The 17,357-nt window shown below is 40.1% G+C and overlaps 1 protein-coding gene across 1 annotated transcript in view; it reads right to left on the bottom strand.

Annotated features, from left to right (window-relative positions):
- The window catches only part of LUZP4 (leucine zipper protein 4), a 50,623-nt gene extending 38,390 nt beyond the window's left edge, over window positions 1–12,233 (bottom strand). Inside the window, exon 1 of the mRNA XM_070462181.1 lies at window positions 11,981–12,233. Within this exon, the coding sequence (XP_070318282.1) occupies window positions 11,981–12,233 (253 nt within the window). The remainder of the gene's footprint in view (window positions 1–11,980) is intronic.
- Window positions 12,234–17,357: the final 5,124 nt, after the last annotated feature.

Raw genomic sequence — 17,357 nt, 5'->3', positions numbered from 1 at the left:
AAAGACCAGAAGAACTGTCCTATAAAAGTGACTTAACCACCTCTTTAATGTGCTCCTCCTCACTAGGAGGACACCCACACTCTTTCTCCCCAGGTATGCATCTCTGCCTTGCTTCTGTCTTAACTAAACAAACTGCTTCTCTGTGTGCTCTCCCACTTGTTGTGCTATGTCTCTAATAACAAACTTTGTACCTGCATTTACAATTTTTACTTCTGTGAGAGATGCATTTTTCACTGGGGAGAGTCAGAGGAAAATAGCTTCTAGCCTCTAGCCCTTGCTGTCTGGTGGCTAGGATTCCTGGTTTTCATCCAGGCTCAGTTCAGTTCAGTTCAGTTCAGTTCAATCATTCAGTCGTGTCCGACTCTTTGCAACCCCACATCCAGGCTACCCAGTTTCAATTCCTGGGCAGGGAATTAAAATCTCACTTCATGCCACCACTCACTGCTGCCTCACCAAGATCAGTCAGGCATGTTCTTATGCACTCGTGTGAAGAGCATTTACATGGCGTTATTTGAAGGATGAGAGACAGGTTCAACCTACTCTAAAATATCTCTCCTAACAGTCTGGGATGGAAAGCTCTAAAGGTTGGATGTTCTATCAGTAGATGAAAGCTTACTTAGGTCAAGATATCCTCAGAAATAAGCACAAGCTAGGCATTTGGAAGGACCTAGAGAAACTAGAGTTTCCCAGGTGGCTCAGTGGTAAAGAATCTGTCTGCCAATGCAGGAGATGCAGGTTTGATCCCTGGGTTGGGAAGATCCCCTGGAGAAGGAAATGGCAACCCACTCCAGTAATCTTGCCTGGGAAATCCCTGGTAGGCAACAGTCCATGAGGTCTAAAAGAGTCAGATATGAGTTAATGACTAAAAAACAACAGAAAAACTAGCAGAAAGAGAGGGAGTCGAGAAGGGTGCATAGAGGAAACAGTTGGATACCACTCCTTTATCATTCTGCTTAGTATTAGTCCTGACTTAGGTCTCCACAAATCTGATTCTAATTTTCTTTGAAATGATTGACATCTCCAAAAGTAAAAATCAAGGTAAAGCCCAATAATCAATTGAGTATCATTTCTTGACAATCCTATTTTAAGCGTTTGTTCTTTATGCCTCTCAGCAGCCATTGGCTGTAACATCTCCTGCAGACATAGTCATTAATTTTGTTCCTTTTATTTTTTATGTATTCCAGTTTCTTAATTTTTCCTCTGTTATTTCTCCTGTAATTTACATTTAAAATCTGTACGAATTTCTGTAGACTTTTTTCTCATTACAATACAGTTGACCCTTCAACAACATAAGGCTTGGAGTGCTGACTGTCCCTGCAGTTGAAAATCTACATAAAATTTATAGCCATCCCTCCCTGTACATGGTTCCTCAGTATCCATGGTTCCTTTGTATTTGCAGTTCCGGACCTGTGGGTTCAATCAACCAGAGATGGTGTAGACTATGGCATTTACTATTAAAACAAATCTGGGTATAAGGTATGAACAAAGAATGTTGCTAGCCGTATCAGTAAACAAAGGATGTTGCTGTCACCAAGACATCAGCTACTGTAGCCCCCACCCATATACCCTGAGGGAATACAGGATAGAAAAAGCATAGGATACTGGCCCTAGATAGTTAAGATGCATATCAAAGAAATGATTTCAATGAATCCTGACTCTTGCATCTTTACACACACAGAAATGGGCTTCCCAGGTGGCGCTAGTAAAGAACCTGCCTTCCAATGCAGAGACACATGGTTTTGATCCCTGGGTTGGGAAGATCCCCTGAAGAAAGGAATGGCAACCCACTCCAGTACTCTTGCCTGGAGAATTCCATGGACAGAGGAGCCTGGCAGGCTACAGTCCATGGGGTCACACAGAGTCAGACACAACTGAAGTGACTGAGCATGCATGCACATATAGAAAAGCACTAAGTTCATTAACTTGAGATGTGTGGTTCTCTCAGACTAACAGTTATCTTTTGAAGTTCTGACTACCTGGTTTTTCTATATATCCTGGCTCCTCCCTTACCTCTTTGGAGCAGTCCCTCAGAGCTATCTGAGAGGCTATCTTCAGGACTTAAGTCCTCAGAAAGTCTGATAAATAAAACATAATTCTCAACTTTTAAGTTGTGCTTTTTTTCCTAGTCAACAAAATAGACTCACATAGTTCAAATCCGTGTTGTTCAACGGTCAACTATAAAAGGGAGTGTACTATCAGAACATCTTACAGGACGCCATAGAACATTGTTTGGATCTCCAACCCTTCTCCCTCCTCAACTCTGAAACAACCAGTATCCAGTCTACAGGGACCCAATGAAATGGGTGACTTCCCATATAGAAAAGCAAAATTTCCAGAGAGGAGAAAATGAAGAGCCGGTATCTTTTACAATGAAGTAAGTGCTTTCACATTAAGGTGTGCTCTGCCTTATGGCACTCAAACACAACTTGCAGCGACTTTAAACTTTTCCTGTCCTCAGAGTGACCAAACGTTATGTCAAGTTCTATTTTAGAATCACATAAGGATTAGAAAAAAAGAGACAATTTCTCAAGGCTCACGTAGACCTATAGCTACAGTTGAGATATATTTATTTAATGTTTCATGACATGGATGGCTGAATGAGTAAACCATGAGGATTAATAATAACACCTTTAAGGGAGTTCCCTGGTGGCCTAGTGCTTAGGATTCTGGGCTTTCACTGCAGTGATCTGGGTTTATCCCTAGTTGGGGAACTGAGATCTAGCAATCTATGCAACACAGCCAAAAAATTTTTAAATGTAAAATAAATAAATAACACCTTTAAACTGAATAATACTTTAAAGTTTACAGAGTATTTCCACATAAAAGCTCTTGACACAGTACTTGGCACATATGAGACTCTCAGTAAATAAGATTTAACACACGAACAAACATTTATTAAGTGTTTGATATATGCTAGGTACCATACCTTCACCCTTAGAGGCCAGTAGAGATTATTCTCATTTTTAAAGAAGAAAACAGAGGTTTCCTAGTGGTCCAGTGGTTAGGACTCCATGCTCTCACTGCTAAGGGCCTGGATTCAATCCCTGGTTGGAGAACTAAATTCCCACAGGCTATGGGCAGCATAGCAAACAAAAAAAAAAAAAGAAGAAGAAGAAGAAGAAGAAGAAGAAAACAGGCTCAGGAAGATTTTATGACTTACTTGAGGGCAGAAAATTAATATGTTAACAAGCTGGGACAGCTTCTAAGGCCAAGATCCTTGCTACTATACTACACTTCCTCCTTCAAGAGCTCAGCTATCCAGAGAATTAAAACAGCAGCAACGAGGCTAGTGACCATTCATTTGAATGTGGTATTCCTACTAAAATAGCATTTTCCTTTCAAATCTATTTGTAATTAATTGCACAAAGTCAAGTTTAGCATTAAATTAGTGCAATAGCAACCTTTAACCCAGTATTCAAGCTCCCATTTTGCCCTGTCCCCTTGATTCGGTCAGTCTAAGATTTGGTATGCAACTGTTATCAGGCTTGTTCTGAACCACAGTGCTATACAGGAAAACTATAGCATGGCTTTAAATCCTATCTGTGGCTTTATTTGCCCAAAAGAACTTAAGCCATTTGAACTTTGAATCAAACTACCCTGCAAGTCACACAATCCTTTTAAACTCATGAGTGGAATATATAGAATGCTTCACAAATGCCTAGAGTCCTCTTCCCTAAAATCAAATCCTTCTCCATTAGTTCAACTTACACATAACATTATAAAGACTTCAGTTTCAGTGTCACCCTGACAGTACCACATTAATCCCATAGGATTTTTCAAATCTTTTCCTTTTGAATGAATATATTATTGGATGGAAGCATTTTCCCATCTCAATTTGGCTCAATCCAGATATAACTCCCTAATAATTTGAATGAACAAACATCAGAGAAAGAGTAGTGAATAGTGGTAGTATTGCAGACAGCAAAACATGGTACATTTCATACAAGATGAGATTCTCATAAAAATGTCATTCCCAAATGGGTTTTATAGAGATTGTCAAAGTTCACATTCAACAAATCAGTATAAGTTTCATATCTGCTACCTTGCCAACAGCATCAAGATATTTTGATTCACAATAATTGTTCTAGAAGAGAGAAGGTAGAAATATGCTCTGGTATCCATTCAAATCTACAATAAGGAGACTCTCTGAGTCAGAAAATAGATTATTTTCTCACTTATTTAGCCATACTCTAAGGTCATTCACTGCTCTAGACTTTAAAAAAGATTTTGTTCTAGTGTTGACATTTAAATTTTCTTTAAAATGAGCACTGCTTTCACCTAATTTAGACTCATAAGTGATAGTACTGGCTTCTCTTTAAAACATCAGCAGCCCCGTAATATGGGTTCAGGTTTAATGACTACACCCACAGTTGCTATATAAAATTCATTTAACTAATAGAAAATTCAATTTTCTCTTTGGTATTTTCCCATATTTGTTATATTTATCCTAAAATTGAATTTCACATCAATTGTAGAAAGGGATCACTTGTGCAAGGGAAGATATAAGGACACCAAAGTAGAGTGCAGAAAAACAAGCTACACAACAGTCAGCAGAAATCTGTCCCTACAGTCTGTAACATAGGTAAATGAAACTCTGTCTAAAAGATGAAAGGGGTGTCACTGGTATATTTTTGCCTTGTAAATAATTGTTCACACATTTGTTTAATTTCAATGGCCTCCTAAATCACCTTTCGTGAAATAAGACTAAAATGTACCACTAGATAAAATATAAAGGTAGAAAGAAGCCTAGAATCACCCCAAATCTAGAATGGAAACATTAAGTAGGAAAGTACCAATCCCTTGTTTTACAAATGAGAAAACTGAGGCCCAGAGAGGGCCAAGTGATATACCCAAGGTTAACTATTGCCAGAACTGGGATTAGAACACAACTCTCCCGAACATGAAGGGTTTTGAAAGTCCAGTGTAGGGAATATGCTATGCACAGGCCTGTACTATAATTAACAGGGCTTCTTTGAAAAATAAGAATGACTTTCTCATCACCCCCAGGCGAAGGGCTGGGAGCAGTAAAAAGTACATCGTGGAAAGACATCTTGAAAACAAGATGTTGAAGTACTGATGTGACTGATGGAAAACCATTAGTGACTGTTCCCATAACCAGAGCCTTGAGGGAGTTGCTGAGAAAGGGCGTCACTAGCCAAGGGCTAAACAAAGTCATGAAAGGCCTGAAGGTTTGACATTGAGGACTGTGCATTGTATATCTTTATCCCCGATCTGAGATTGTAAAGAACAGATATCTCTAGAGCACAAACAAGGAAGTAGAAGTTAACAATAAAAGGCATGCAAGGATTAGGATCTGGGCTTTTGCCTGTGAATGGCATCAGTTTCCTGATCCCCACTTTATTTAAGTCTCATTTTTCCTTACTCTTCTGTGGCGCCACTCCCTCAAGTCAGTTCGTTGTTGGGCTGGTCCAAACAGTCAAGCTAAGATTTTTAAATTTTATCCTATAGGTCAGTGGTTCTCTACCCTGGCTGAGCATCAGAATCACCTGGAGAGACTTATTTTAAAATACAGAGCCCCTATCCAAGACTATGACTTGGTAGGGCCATAGTAAGTTTCAAATATTTGTGATTTTCCAAAAAAGTCCTCCAAGTAACTCTGATGTTTAGCCAAGATTGCAAACAACTGCTGTGAGCAATGGAGAATCTTCAAAGAGCAGAAGAGGGAGATTATTAAATTGTTGGTTTGGGGACAAATCAATTTGTGATTCACAATAAATTGCAGAATAAAGTGAGACTATAAAAAGGAAGATGAATTATTTTGCAGTAGACAGAAGGATCAACAATAATGCAAGCATGAAGAAATAAAAGATTATAGTAAAGTGATGTCAGGAAAAAAGGAAAAGGAAAACAAGAAGTTCCTATCCACCTCAGACCCATTGGGAACACTGACTACAGAGACCTCCACAGCCTCGCTTTCTTCTACTCATCCTCTTCCAAACATAAGCACAATCCCAGAGCCCACGTATTCTCACTCAATGATCAGTTATGAAAGACCTCCCCAGGTAACCAAGGAAATGAGGTCCAGTTGAGAAAGAGGAGGAATCCAAAGAGAGATATTCTTAGAAATATGGCAGGGGAGATATTTTCCTAGAATCCTGCTTGACCCTGAAATTCATTTTTGCATAAAATATTACTATAAATGGTTGTTTCAATCCAAGTATCAGTGAGCCATATAGACTCTAGTGCATTGTCCTAGAAACCTGTCCACTCTTTAAAATATTGTTTCTATGAATACAATTCTTTATGCACCCAACAACTGGTGTATAAATGAGGTATTGGAACATAACAACACATTTACCAGTTGGGAATTGCCTGTATATGATTAAGAATCAAGTGAATAACACAGGCACTAAATGTTCCAAGATTGCAGACAAAAGACAGACTACTGTGTACTGGAAAAACGGCTAAATCCTTATAGCAGAGGTGGGTAAAAGGGATAGGGTTTGAAGAGGTGAAAGATCACAGCAGTCCATGAAAGAGAAACAAAAAAAGCCTTGGAGCCAGGAATTAATATAATATATTTCAAGGAGAAGTTCAGTTTGGCTAGAATGGAAGACTGGTGCCAGATAGTTATGGGAGAAAGGTCAGACAGATAAGGTGGATGATGAAAAGCCTTGAATGTCAGAAGCTAAGTAGTAAGGATTATGGACAGGGACCAAGGGGAGTATTCCATACAATATCTAGCACAGTGCCATGTCAATCTACCAAATAACAAGCAGTTTCTGAGAGCATCTATGTGCTTGGTATTATTCTAGGTATCACATGAAATCAGGAAATTGATCAATGCTTTTTAAGTAGAGAGAGAATTTATATTATCCCTGCAGAGCTATTTGGAAGGAAACTATACTTTCTGTTATCTAATAATCTTTATTTCATTTGACTGTTTTTAGAAATTCTCCTCATTTTCTAAAACAAGGGAAATTGTTTTAGCAAATACTGCATAGCTGCCCAGACCACAAAAGAAGGAAAGTCAAAGAAAACATGCAAGATGCATGCATTCAATATAACATTCAATCCTTAAAAGCAAGTATGTTTGTTACTTATTTTACAATAAGATCTTTATAATACAGATCTTTTATCTCACCTCTTGCCAAGTGTTGGCTATTCCATTTCTCTTTGCACTTAAAACACTGATATGGTGTGGTCACCTCAAGAAAAGCCTGTATGGCATACTGCTGCTGCTGCTGCTAAGTCGCTTCAGTCATGTCCGTGTGCAACCCCATAGATGGCAGCCCACCAGGCTCCCCCGTCCCTGGGATTCTCCAGGAAGAACACTGGAGTGGGTTGCCATTTCCTTCTCCAATGCATGAAAGTGAAAAGTGAAAGTGAAGTCACTCAGTTGTGTCTGACTCTTAGCGACCCCATGAACTGCAGCCTACCAGGCTCCTCCGTCCATGGGATTTTCCAGGCAAGTGTACTGGAGTGGGATTGCCATTGCCTTCTCCACTATATGGCATAGTACCCATCTAAACTAATGTAAGTTCTAGTGTCAGTATTTAAAATGTCAAGTATGATGTAAGTCAAGTGAGTAGGAAATTGTAATCATGAAGGTGCTCCAGATTCAAAGGGAGAAAAGAAAAACACCCCAGGTCCATAATCTTGAACTCCCATTCTATGTTTCTGTGCTAGGTTTTCTGAAAATAAGCCTAGTATTTGGGATTTCACCAATATTCCATATTAAATTCACAAATGTCTACATTGAAATATAATTGGAAAAAAAAGGTATTAGGAAAAACTATGCATGGCCCCAACATAAAAATGTACCATGAGAACTAAAAAAAAGACTTCAGGTATTGCCTATGTGAAATGAGTTTAGCAATGACATTCCTTTCTCTTTCTAGACACTTCCTTATTTGACTGTTCAGAAACAAGAGTCTCTATAGTCCCTTCTAGCTCTAAAATTCTACCAATAACATTAGAAAATTGAAGGAAAAAAGTATAATGTAAGAAGTATTTCTGTTTCATAGAAATTCTCTTAGATACATAGTGGATATTTAATAAATACTTGAATTAGCATTTAATATTATTGACGCTAAAAAGTTTCTCATGTGTGTGCATATGGTCTTTAAAATGTACTTCATTTTTCTATTTTGAGGTTTCTATCTTCTGAGTATACAGGTGTATGTTAAGCAGGCCAAGATGAATAGATGGTTTCACAGCAGAAAAAAAAAAAAACTGAGAAACACCACCAGTCTTGATTTTTTACACATAATGGTCATTTACAAACTTATTTAAAACCTTAATTACTTTTTCTTACCGAGGTAAACATTTCACAATACATATGCAAATCAAATCATCACATTGTACATCACCTTAAACTTACACAGTGGTATAGGTCAATTATATCTTAATAAAGCAGAAGAGAATAAAAAATTATTTTAAAAACTTAATTACTTTCAAAACTTTCAATTATTTACACCCTTGGATGTATTGCAGGTTTTTTTTTTTTTAAGTGACATTAGGCTGCTGCTGTTGCTAAGTGGCATCAGTCATGTCTAACTCTGTGCGACCCCGTAGACGGCAGTCCACCAGGCTCCCCCGTCCCTGGGATTCTCCAGGCAAGAACACTGGAGTGGGTTGCCATTTCCTTCTCCAATGCATGAAAGTGAAAAGGGAAAGTGAAGTTGCTCAGTCATGTCTGACTCTTCACAACCCCATGGACTGTAGCCTACCAGGCTCCTCCATCTATGGGATTTTCCAGGCAAGAGTACTGGAGTGGGTTGCCATTTCCTTCTCCGAAGTGACATTATACATACTTTTAATCCTTGGATTTGGTAAGTCTAGAGACCACCATTTGATTTGTTACACTGCAACGGAACTGCAATAACATAAACAGCTAGAAATCAAAGATTTTATCAGGACTTCTCTGAAGGCTCAGTGGTAAAGAATCCACCTGCCAACACAAGAGACATGGGTTCAATCCCTGGTCCTAGGAAGATCCCACATGCCTCAGAGCAACTAAGCCAGATGTGCCACAACTGCTGAGCCTATGTGCTGCAAATACTGAAGCCCATGTGCCCTAGAGCCTTTGCTCAGCAACAAGAGAAACTAACGCAATGAGAAGCCCAAGCACCACAGCTAGAGAGTAGCCCCTGCACACTGCAACCAGAGAAAAACCCACACAGCAATGAAGACTCATCACAGCCAAAAAATAAATGAATAAAATTATTTTTAAAATTAAAAAATATATATCTTATCAGCTATGATTTAGAGATGAGATTCAATTGCTGCTCAGCCTGTCCATAAAGAAGAGAAAACAAATGTTTTTGAGCCTGGGTAAGATGTGTAAGGATCCTTTCAACATAGTCTGTGAGGTTATGAAGATGGCATCCTTTGCCTCAGTTCTCAAGATATATCATTACAGAGACATGGTGCTTTGTTCTTGCTACTCCATGTGATGACATTCTCCACTGAATCCATCTGGAGAATCCAGTCTCCCAAGGAGAACCATTTGGTCCAGGACTCACCAAAGAGCCTCAAATTTGAATTCCTGATCTAAGTGAGATATACTTAGTCTCAGAAGTATACTATCAGGGTTGAAGAAACAACATTCCTCATACATACTGTTTGAAATAGATCATGCTGCTTGAGATGCCATATGAATAATTAAATTTTTATTAAAATTAAAGAATTGATTTTCTTGTGAAAAGCCTAACTATACTGTCTGGTGTTTTAGAATACGTTGAAAGCACTATTTTATTATTTATAAACATTTAAAATCTACCCCAATTTTTGTAAACATTGTTTTGTCATTTTTTAAATAGTTAAAATATCAGAAACCTCAAAAAATGTAAGTGATCTAAGGTTCCTCTCAATTTCTCAGAGACTCTGACAACACGTAATACTTTGGGAACACTTAAAACTACATATAACTGCATGTATTTATTTATCTGCCTCTCCAACCACATTATTAAATACTTGAGATGAAACCATGTTTATTTATCAGTACACCAAGTGTCTAGATAGTGCTTAATACAGAGTGGATACCTTATAAACATTTATGGATCTATGATATAAAATATCTAACAAGCAAAAAGGGTTCCTCTTTTTCTAACTACTGAACCATTTGCCTTAGTCTCATTTAGATAGAAGTGATGAACAAGGTGGGTGCAGTTCCCAGTAAGTTCTTGCTGTTGCCAGTTCCAATTTTGGTCTTACTTTTGCCTTTTATTTCTTGAAAAAACACTTATAATGCCTTTTGAGAATGTTTACTAGTGACAAAAAAAAAAGAAAATAAATTTGTAGAGCCTTTTCCTATTTGATTACAATGGAAGTAAAATCTGTGCATTCAATGTAAATTATATATTTATATGTGTATAAATAATATGAAATCATATATGTATTATACAAATAATATAAAATAGCTTTTCAGTCATGTCTGACTCTTTGAGACCCCATGGACTGTAGCCCGCCAGGCTCCTCTGTCCATGGAATTCTCCAGAAAAGAATACTGGAGTGGGTAACCATTCTCTTCTCCAGGGATCTTCCCAACCAAGGATGGAACCTGAGTCTTCCACATTGCAGGCAGATTTTTTTACCATCTGAGCCACCAGAGAAGCCCCCATAAATAATATAAAATTATATATGTAATATACAAATAATATAAAATTGCTTTTCTAATGAATATGTGTAGCTATCCAAAGATATATATTGTTAAAAGTAATCTTTTCACTTTAATAAAAGCATGGGGAAATTTATTGGAAAAGCATAGATTTCTCACCAGCTACAGTCCATGGGGTCGCAAAGAGTTGGAAACGACTGAGTGACTAACACTTTCACTTTACACTTTCATAGAAACAACATATATTTGCTCTTTATGATGTATTTTTCTGGCTTCAAACTAGTAGGGCCTTAAATGACTAACCAAAAGTTTTGCCTGGGGCTTCCCTGGTGGCCCAGTGGTTAAGAATTCATTTGCAAAGCAAGGGACACTGGTTTAATCCCTGGTCTGAGAAGATTCCATATGACACAGAGTAACTAAGCGCCTGTGCCACAGCTACTAAACTCCTGCCTTAGAGCCTGGGAGCTGCAACTACTGAGCCCACATGCTGCAGTTACTGAAATCCATCTGAATGCCTAGACCCTGTGATCAGCAAGAGAAGTCACCACAATGAGAAGCCTGTGCACCACAATGAAGGATAGCTCCTGCACACCACAATAAGAAATGATGAAGATTTACCCAATAATTTATTGGGTAGCAATAAATTATGTTTTTATACCCTAGCAATGAACTACCCAAAAATGAAGTTAGGAAAGCAATGAACTATCCAAAAATGAAGTTAAGAAAGACCATTTAATAGGAGAAAGAATAGTTTTTATGACAAATGATGTTGCAACAACTGGATATTCACAGGCAAAAGAATTTAAGAGAAGTTAGATTCTACTTCACACTATCTGCAAAAATTTAACTCAATATGAATCAATGATGTGAGTATAAAATATGAATCAAAGTGGAAACTAGAAAACTCTTTACCATAATTTCTTAGATATGATAGCAAAGCATGAGCAACAGAAGAAAAAAAATAAATTGTACTTCGTCAAAATTAAAAACTTTTGTGCTTCAAAGGATAGTCAAGAAAATGAAAAAACAACCACAAAATAGGAGAAAATATTTTTAAATCATATATCTGAGAAGGTTCCAGTGTCCACAACATAAAGAACTCTTACAGCTCAACACTAAAAAGAGAGTCCACTTTCATTTTCAAAAGTCCACCCTCCCTGCTCTGGTCTCTTACCCTCATTTCTATGGTTTACTCCACCTGCTCCCTACCATTTCTGAGGCCCTCCCTGGCTGCAATGCTCTGCTCATTTCTGAGGTCTGCTCTCCCCACTTGCACTTCCTCTCTTTCCTAAGGTCTTTGCTCCTGGCTCTGGCTCTTCCCACTGTTATGTTTTGTTTTGTTTTGTTTTTCCTCTCTCTCTCCGCTTTTTTCTCTCCACTTCTAATGATTGCCCTTACTATTGCTCCTTGTCTCATATTTTAGGTCTAGATGCTCCTTCCTCCTCAATTCTGATGTCTGTCCTTCCTCTCTCTCTTCACTTATAATATCAGCCCTCCTTGCTCTGTGCCCTTCCATTTCAAAGTTCTGCCCTCCCTGCTTTGCTCGCCCACTCTCATTTCTGAGATGAAAGCTCTTCTTACTGTTCTTCCCATCCCCAGGTTCGTTCCTCCTTGCTCCTCGCATCCACATCCAGTTAGACCTCTCTGCCATGTTCCTCTACTTCTCTTTTCTAAAGTCGCTGATGTTTTGTTGCTCCTTCTGCTCCCCGCCATGACTAAGGTTTTCCCTTCCTCTGCTCTGTGCTGCCTCACCACCACCTCTCGCCCCCCTTCCCCCTGCTTCACTTATGCAGTCCGTCCTCCCTCCCTCCCCCTCTCACCTCCAATTTTTAAGTGGCTGTGAGACAGTAGAGGTCCGAGGTGAGAGACTGGAAAAGTGAAAGTGAAAGTCACTCAGTCGTGTCTGACACTTTACCCAGGATTATACAGTCCATGGAATTCTCCAGGTCAGAATACTGGAGTGGGTAGCCTTTCCCCTCTCCAGGGGATCTTCCCGACCCAGGAATTGAACTGGGGTCTCCTGCATTACAGGAGGACCCTACCAAATTAGCAACTAGGGAAGCCGCGAGAGACTGGAGGGCACCAGCAGAAGTGAAGGGCGGTCTAGACCGAACAGGTATCAATCAAAAAAACAGGCAACCAAATAAACCATCCCTTTGCCCAGTCTGGCTGCCGGACCACCACTCCTCAAAAACTAGCCTTAGGCTTGTTACTTCACCCTTTGTGACACGCGCTGGGACTGTGAAGAGCAAGGGTGACTAACTGCACATGAGTGTGAAAAAGGTAACTTGCTACCATTCCTTTGAATGATAGGGGAAAGGAAGTCGCTCAGTCATGCCCGACTCTTTGCAACCCCATGGACAGTAGCCTGCACCAAGCTCCTCCGTCCATGGGATTTTCTAGGCAAGAATACTGGAGTGGGTTGCCGTTTCCTTCTCCAGGGAATCTTCCCGACCCAGGGACCGAACCCAGGTCTCCCGCATTGTAGACAGACACTTTGACTTTACCGTCTGAGCCACCAGGGAAGTCCTTGAATGATATAATATATGGATATAGCCGGCTTTTTATTTTCCACATCAGACCCCTTCCAGCAATCCCTACGCAATTTCTGTCAGCTTTGGCCAGTTTTCCATCTAAGAGGCCAGGGCTGGAGAAGCGGGAAAATGGGAACAGACAGGAAAGGCAAGGGCCTGGGGGTGGGGGTGGGGGTTCGGATCGCTCTTTTTTTTCTCACGGCGGTGGGCGCTAGCTAGGGGAAAGCCTCCCTGTCTGAGGGCGTGCCTCACAGCCAGGCTTCCAACCTGCCCTTCACAACCGGGATCTATTGATACATACCTAGAGACATATCTAGAACGTCCATCTTTCCCTCTTTGTCGGTGTCTGTCATCTCCTTTCCAGAAAATATTCGTTTGGAAATAGAAGCTGTCGCCTCAGCGTGACTGCGACACACTCCGAACTAGCATGGAGCCCCCTGTACTGTTCACTCGGGTTCCGACAAAACTCGTCCTCCAATCACTGTCGCTTTGCGTCCCTAAGACCCAGCGGGTGGAGCTTGGCATCTACTCTCCCAGGTCTCCTCCAATCAGAAACTTGGCTCACCAAGAAAAAAAAAAACAAAAGAGGAAGATTGGCCCATTTCTTTCCCGCTCTTTCTAAAAATTGCTTCTTCTCCTGTGCATACTCAGTTGGCTACATTGTATGTATGTATGTGTGTGTGTGTCCGTGTGAAACAGACTGCTTGATCCTTGTTTTTTATAGCTCTCAGAAGAACACCATTCCTCCTCTTTGCAGCTGGCATTTCTGTAGAATACAGTGTTACATTCGTGATGGACTGGTTCTGTTTCTCTCAAATTCAAAGAATTACCATAAATCTATCAGTTAAGACTCATCCAGTGGGCTTCCCTGGTGGCTTAGCAGGTAAATCCACCCACAATGCGGGAGACCTGGGTTCTATCTCTGGGTTGGGAATATCCCCCAGAGAAGGGAAAGGCTACCCACTCCAGTATTCTGGCATGGAGAATTCCATGGACTATATAGTCCATGGGGTTGCAAAGAGTCAGACACAACTGAGCAGCTTTCACTGTCAGAGGTATATAGTAACATATACTTTTTTGTGACTTCCCTAAATGTTTGTTCATGACTTCTCTTAAGAAAAATGGAAATGTCACACTTATTGCCTAATAAAGCTCTGTATACACCACTTCTAAATGTTAGTGGAATCCCGTGCAACTAACTGGTTCTTCAGGGGAAATAAAAAGCAAATTAATAATTTTTAAGAGCTGAAAATTTGTTCCAGTTGTTACAGAAATCACAACATAAATGTCTGAAGAGATTTTAAAAGGTAATTGAGTGCTTATGGCCAGAGTTCTGAAGACTGTAAGTCAGTCTCTCTCTCTCTCTCTCTTTTTTTTTTTCCTTTTGCAACACTTCGTGGCATTGAGGAACTCCTGACCGAAGAGAGGGGATTGAACTTGTGCACCTAAAGTGCAAGTGCAGAGTCTTAACTGCTGGACCACCAGGGATGTCCCAATAAGCTAATCTTTTTCTAAAGACATATACAGTTGCTTGTGAAAAATAAATACATGCAAAATATTAATTTAAGTGCTATAATTCAGTCTATACAACAAATATTGAGCTCCTCACAGCATTGTGCTCTGGGGACACTGGTAGCTACAAAACATATATATGTATATATATATATATATATATGACTTAAAGGAGAAAATTCACTTAATATATCAAAAAATTAATTAAGACTTGAAAATTAAGGAATAATTGTAGGGTTGGGAAGGATATTGCTTGGCAGAGGAATCAGCACTACCAGCACACTCTGGAAAGTGCAAGCCATTCATTGTGGTGATGTACTGAAAGATGGATCTGAAGAAATTAGCAGAGATTAGATTATGGAGGGACATTTTTTATTATGTGAAAGATTTGAAACAATTTTTTCCTATCATATTTGAGTTATAGAGCAATAAGGGAAGAGGATTAAAGACAGAACCCAATGGAAATTACAAAAGAAATCGAATAGAAAGTATCAGAGAGTTATAGGAAAAACCAGGAAAGTGGTGTTGAGGAAATAAACGGAGAATTCCAAGAAGAATTTAGTACTCCACTGGGTCAAGTGTCCTATCTTTTTTGCCTTTTCATACTGTTCATGGGGTTCTCAAGGCAAGAATACTGAAGTGGTTTGCCATTCCCTTCTCCAGTGGACCACGTTTTGTCAGAACTCTCCACCATGACCTGTCCATCTTGGGTGGCCCTACACAGCATGGCTCATAGTTTCATTGAGTTAGACAAGGCTGTGGTCCATGTGATCAGATTGGTTAGTTTTCTGTGATTGTGGTTTTCAGTCTGTCTGCCCTCTGATGGAGAAGGAGAAGGAAGAGGCTTATGGAAGCTTCCTGATGGGAGAGACTGACTGAGGGGGAAATTGGGTCTTGTTCTGATGGGCAGGGCCATGTTCAGTAAATCTTTAATCCAATTTTCTGTTGATGGGTGGGGCTGTGTTCCCTCCCTGTTATTTACCTGGGGCCAAACTATGGTGGAGGTAATGAAGATAATGGTGACCTCCTTCAAAAGATCCCATGCAGGCACTGCTACACTCAGTGCCCCAGCCCTGCAGCAGGCCACCGCTGACCCATGCCTCTGTAGGAGACTCCTGGACAATCCCAGGGAAATCTGGGCCAGTCTTTTGTGGAGTCACTGCTCCTTTCTCCTGGTCCTGGTGCACACAAGGTTCTGTTTGTGCCTGCCAAGAGTTTGTTTCCCAGTCCTGTGTAAGTTCTGGCAGCTCTATGGTGGGGTTAATGGTGACCTCCTCCAAGAGGGCTTATGCCATACCCAGGTCTGCTGCACCCAGAGCCCCTGCCTCCTGCAGCAGTCCACTGCTGACCTGTACCTCCACAGGAGACACTCAAACACAGTTCTGTCTCAGTCTCTGTGGGGTCTCTGGGTCCTGGTGTGCACAAGGTTTGTTTGAGCCCTCTGAGTGTCTCTGGTGGGTATGGGGTTTGATTCTAAATGCGATTTCACCCCTCCTACCATCTTGCTGGGGCTTCTCTGCCCTTGGACGTGGGGTATCTCCTCACAAACAGTGACAGACTTTATTTTCTTGGGCTCAAAATCACTGCAGATGATGACTGCAGCCATGAAATTAAAAGATGCTTACTCTTTGGAAGAAAAGTTATGACCAACCTAGATAGCATATTAAAAAGCAGAGACATTACTTTGCTGACAAAGGTCCATCTAGTCAAAGCTATGGTTTTTCCAGTAGTCATGTATGGATGTGAGAGTTGGACTATAAAGAAAGCTGAGGGCTGAAGAATTGATGCTTTTGAACTGTGGTGTTGGAGAAGACTCTTGAGAGTTCCCTTGGACTGCAAGGAGATCCAACCAGTCAATCCTAAAGGAAATCAGTCCTGAATATTCATTGGAAGGACTGATGCTGAAGCTGAAACTCCAATACTTTGGCCACCTGATGCAAAGAACTGACTCATTTGAAAAGACCCTGATGCTGGGAAAGATTGAAGGCAGGAAGAGAAGGGGACGACAGAGGATGAGATGGTTGGATGGCATCACCGACTCAGTGGACATGAGTTTGAGTAAACTCTGGGAGTTGGTGATGGACAGGGAGGCCTGACATGCTGCAGTCCATGGGGTTGCAAAGAGTCAGACACAACTGAGTGACTGAACTGAACTGAACTGGGTCAAGCATTGCTGGAAGATCAAATTAGTGAAGAAGTAAATAATACATTAAATTTAGTAATTAAGAGTTTTGTTTTTTTTTTAACCTTCAGCAGAGTTCTATGTGTGTTAGTAGCTCAGTTGTTTCTGACTCTTTGCGACCCTATGAACTGTAGCTCACCAGGGTCCTCTGTCCATGGGATTCTCCAGGCAAGAATACTAGAGTGGGTTGCCATTTCCTTATTCTGTGTCAGCAGAGTTCTAACAAACCATAAATTGAGGATTAATTAATTAACTAAGTTTTATTTAGTAAACACATATAGCATTTACTATCTGTCAAGCACTGTTCTAAGAGCTTTATTAGTCACCCTTTAACTCTCATAATAATCTCACAAAGTGAGAACTAGTATTATTTCATTTTTACAGGTAAGGGAATGGTACAGAGGCCTTTAAAATTTTGCCCAAGGACACATAGCTAGTAAATACTGGTGCTAAACTCCAACCCATTGTTTTAACAACTACTTCCACAAAGTAAGATAGTTTCTTTTTAATGGAAAATATTTAAACATGTTTATAGGCTATGGGAAAA

The sequence above is a fragment of the Odocoileus virginianus genome, unplaced genomic scaffold (assembly GCF_023699985.2).
Source record: "Odocoileus virginianus isolate 20LAN1187 ecotype Illinois unplaced genomic scaffold, Ovbor_1.2 Unplaced_Scaffold_1, whole genome shotgun sequence".
Lineage (NCBI taxonomy): Eukaryota > Metazoa > Chordata > Mammalia > Artiodactyla > Cervidae > Odocoileus > Odocoileus virginianus.
Note: the sequence above shows the minus strand (reverse complement) of the source record. Positions and strands in the feature narration are given on the sequence as shown.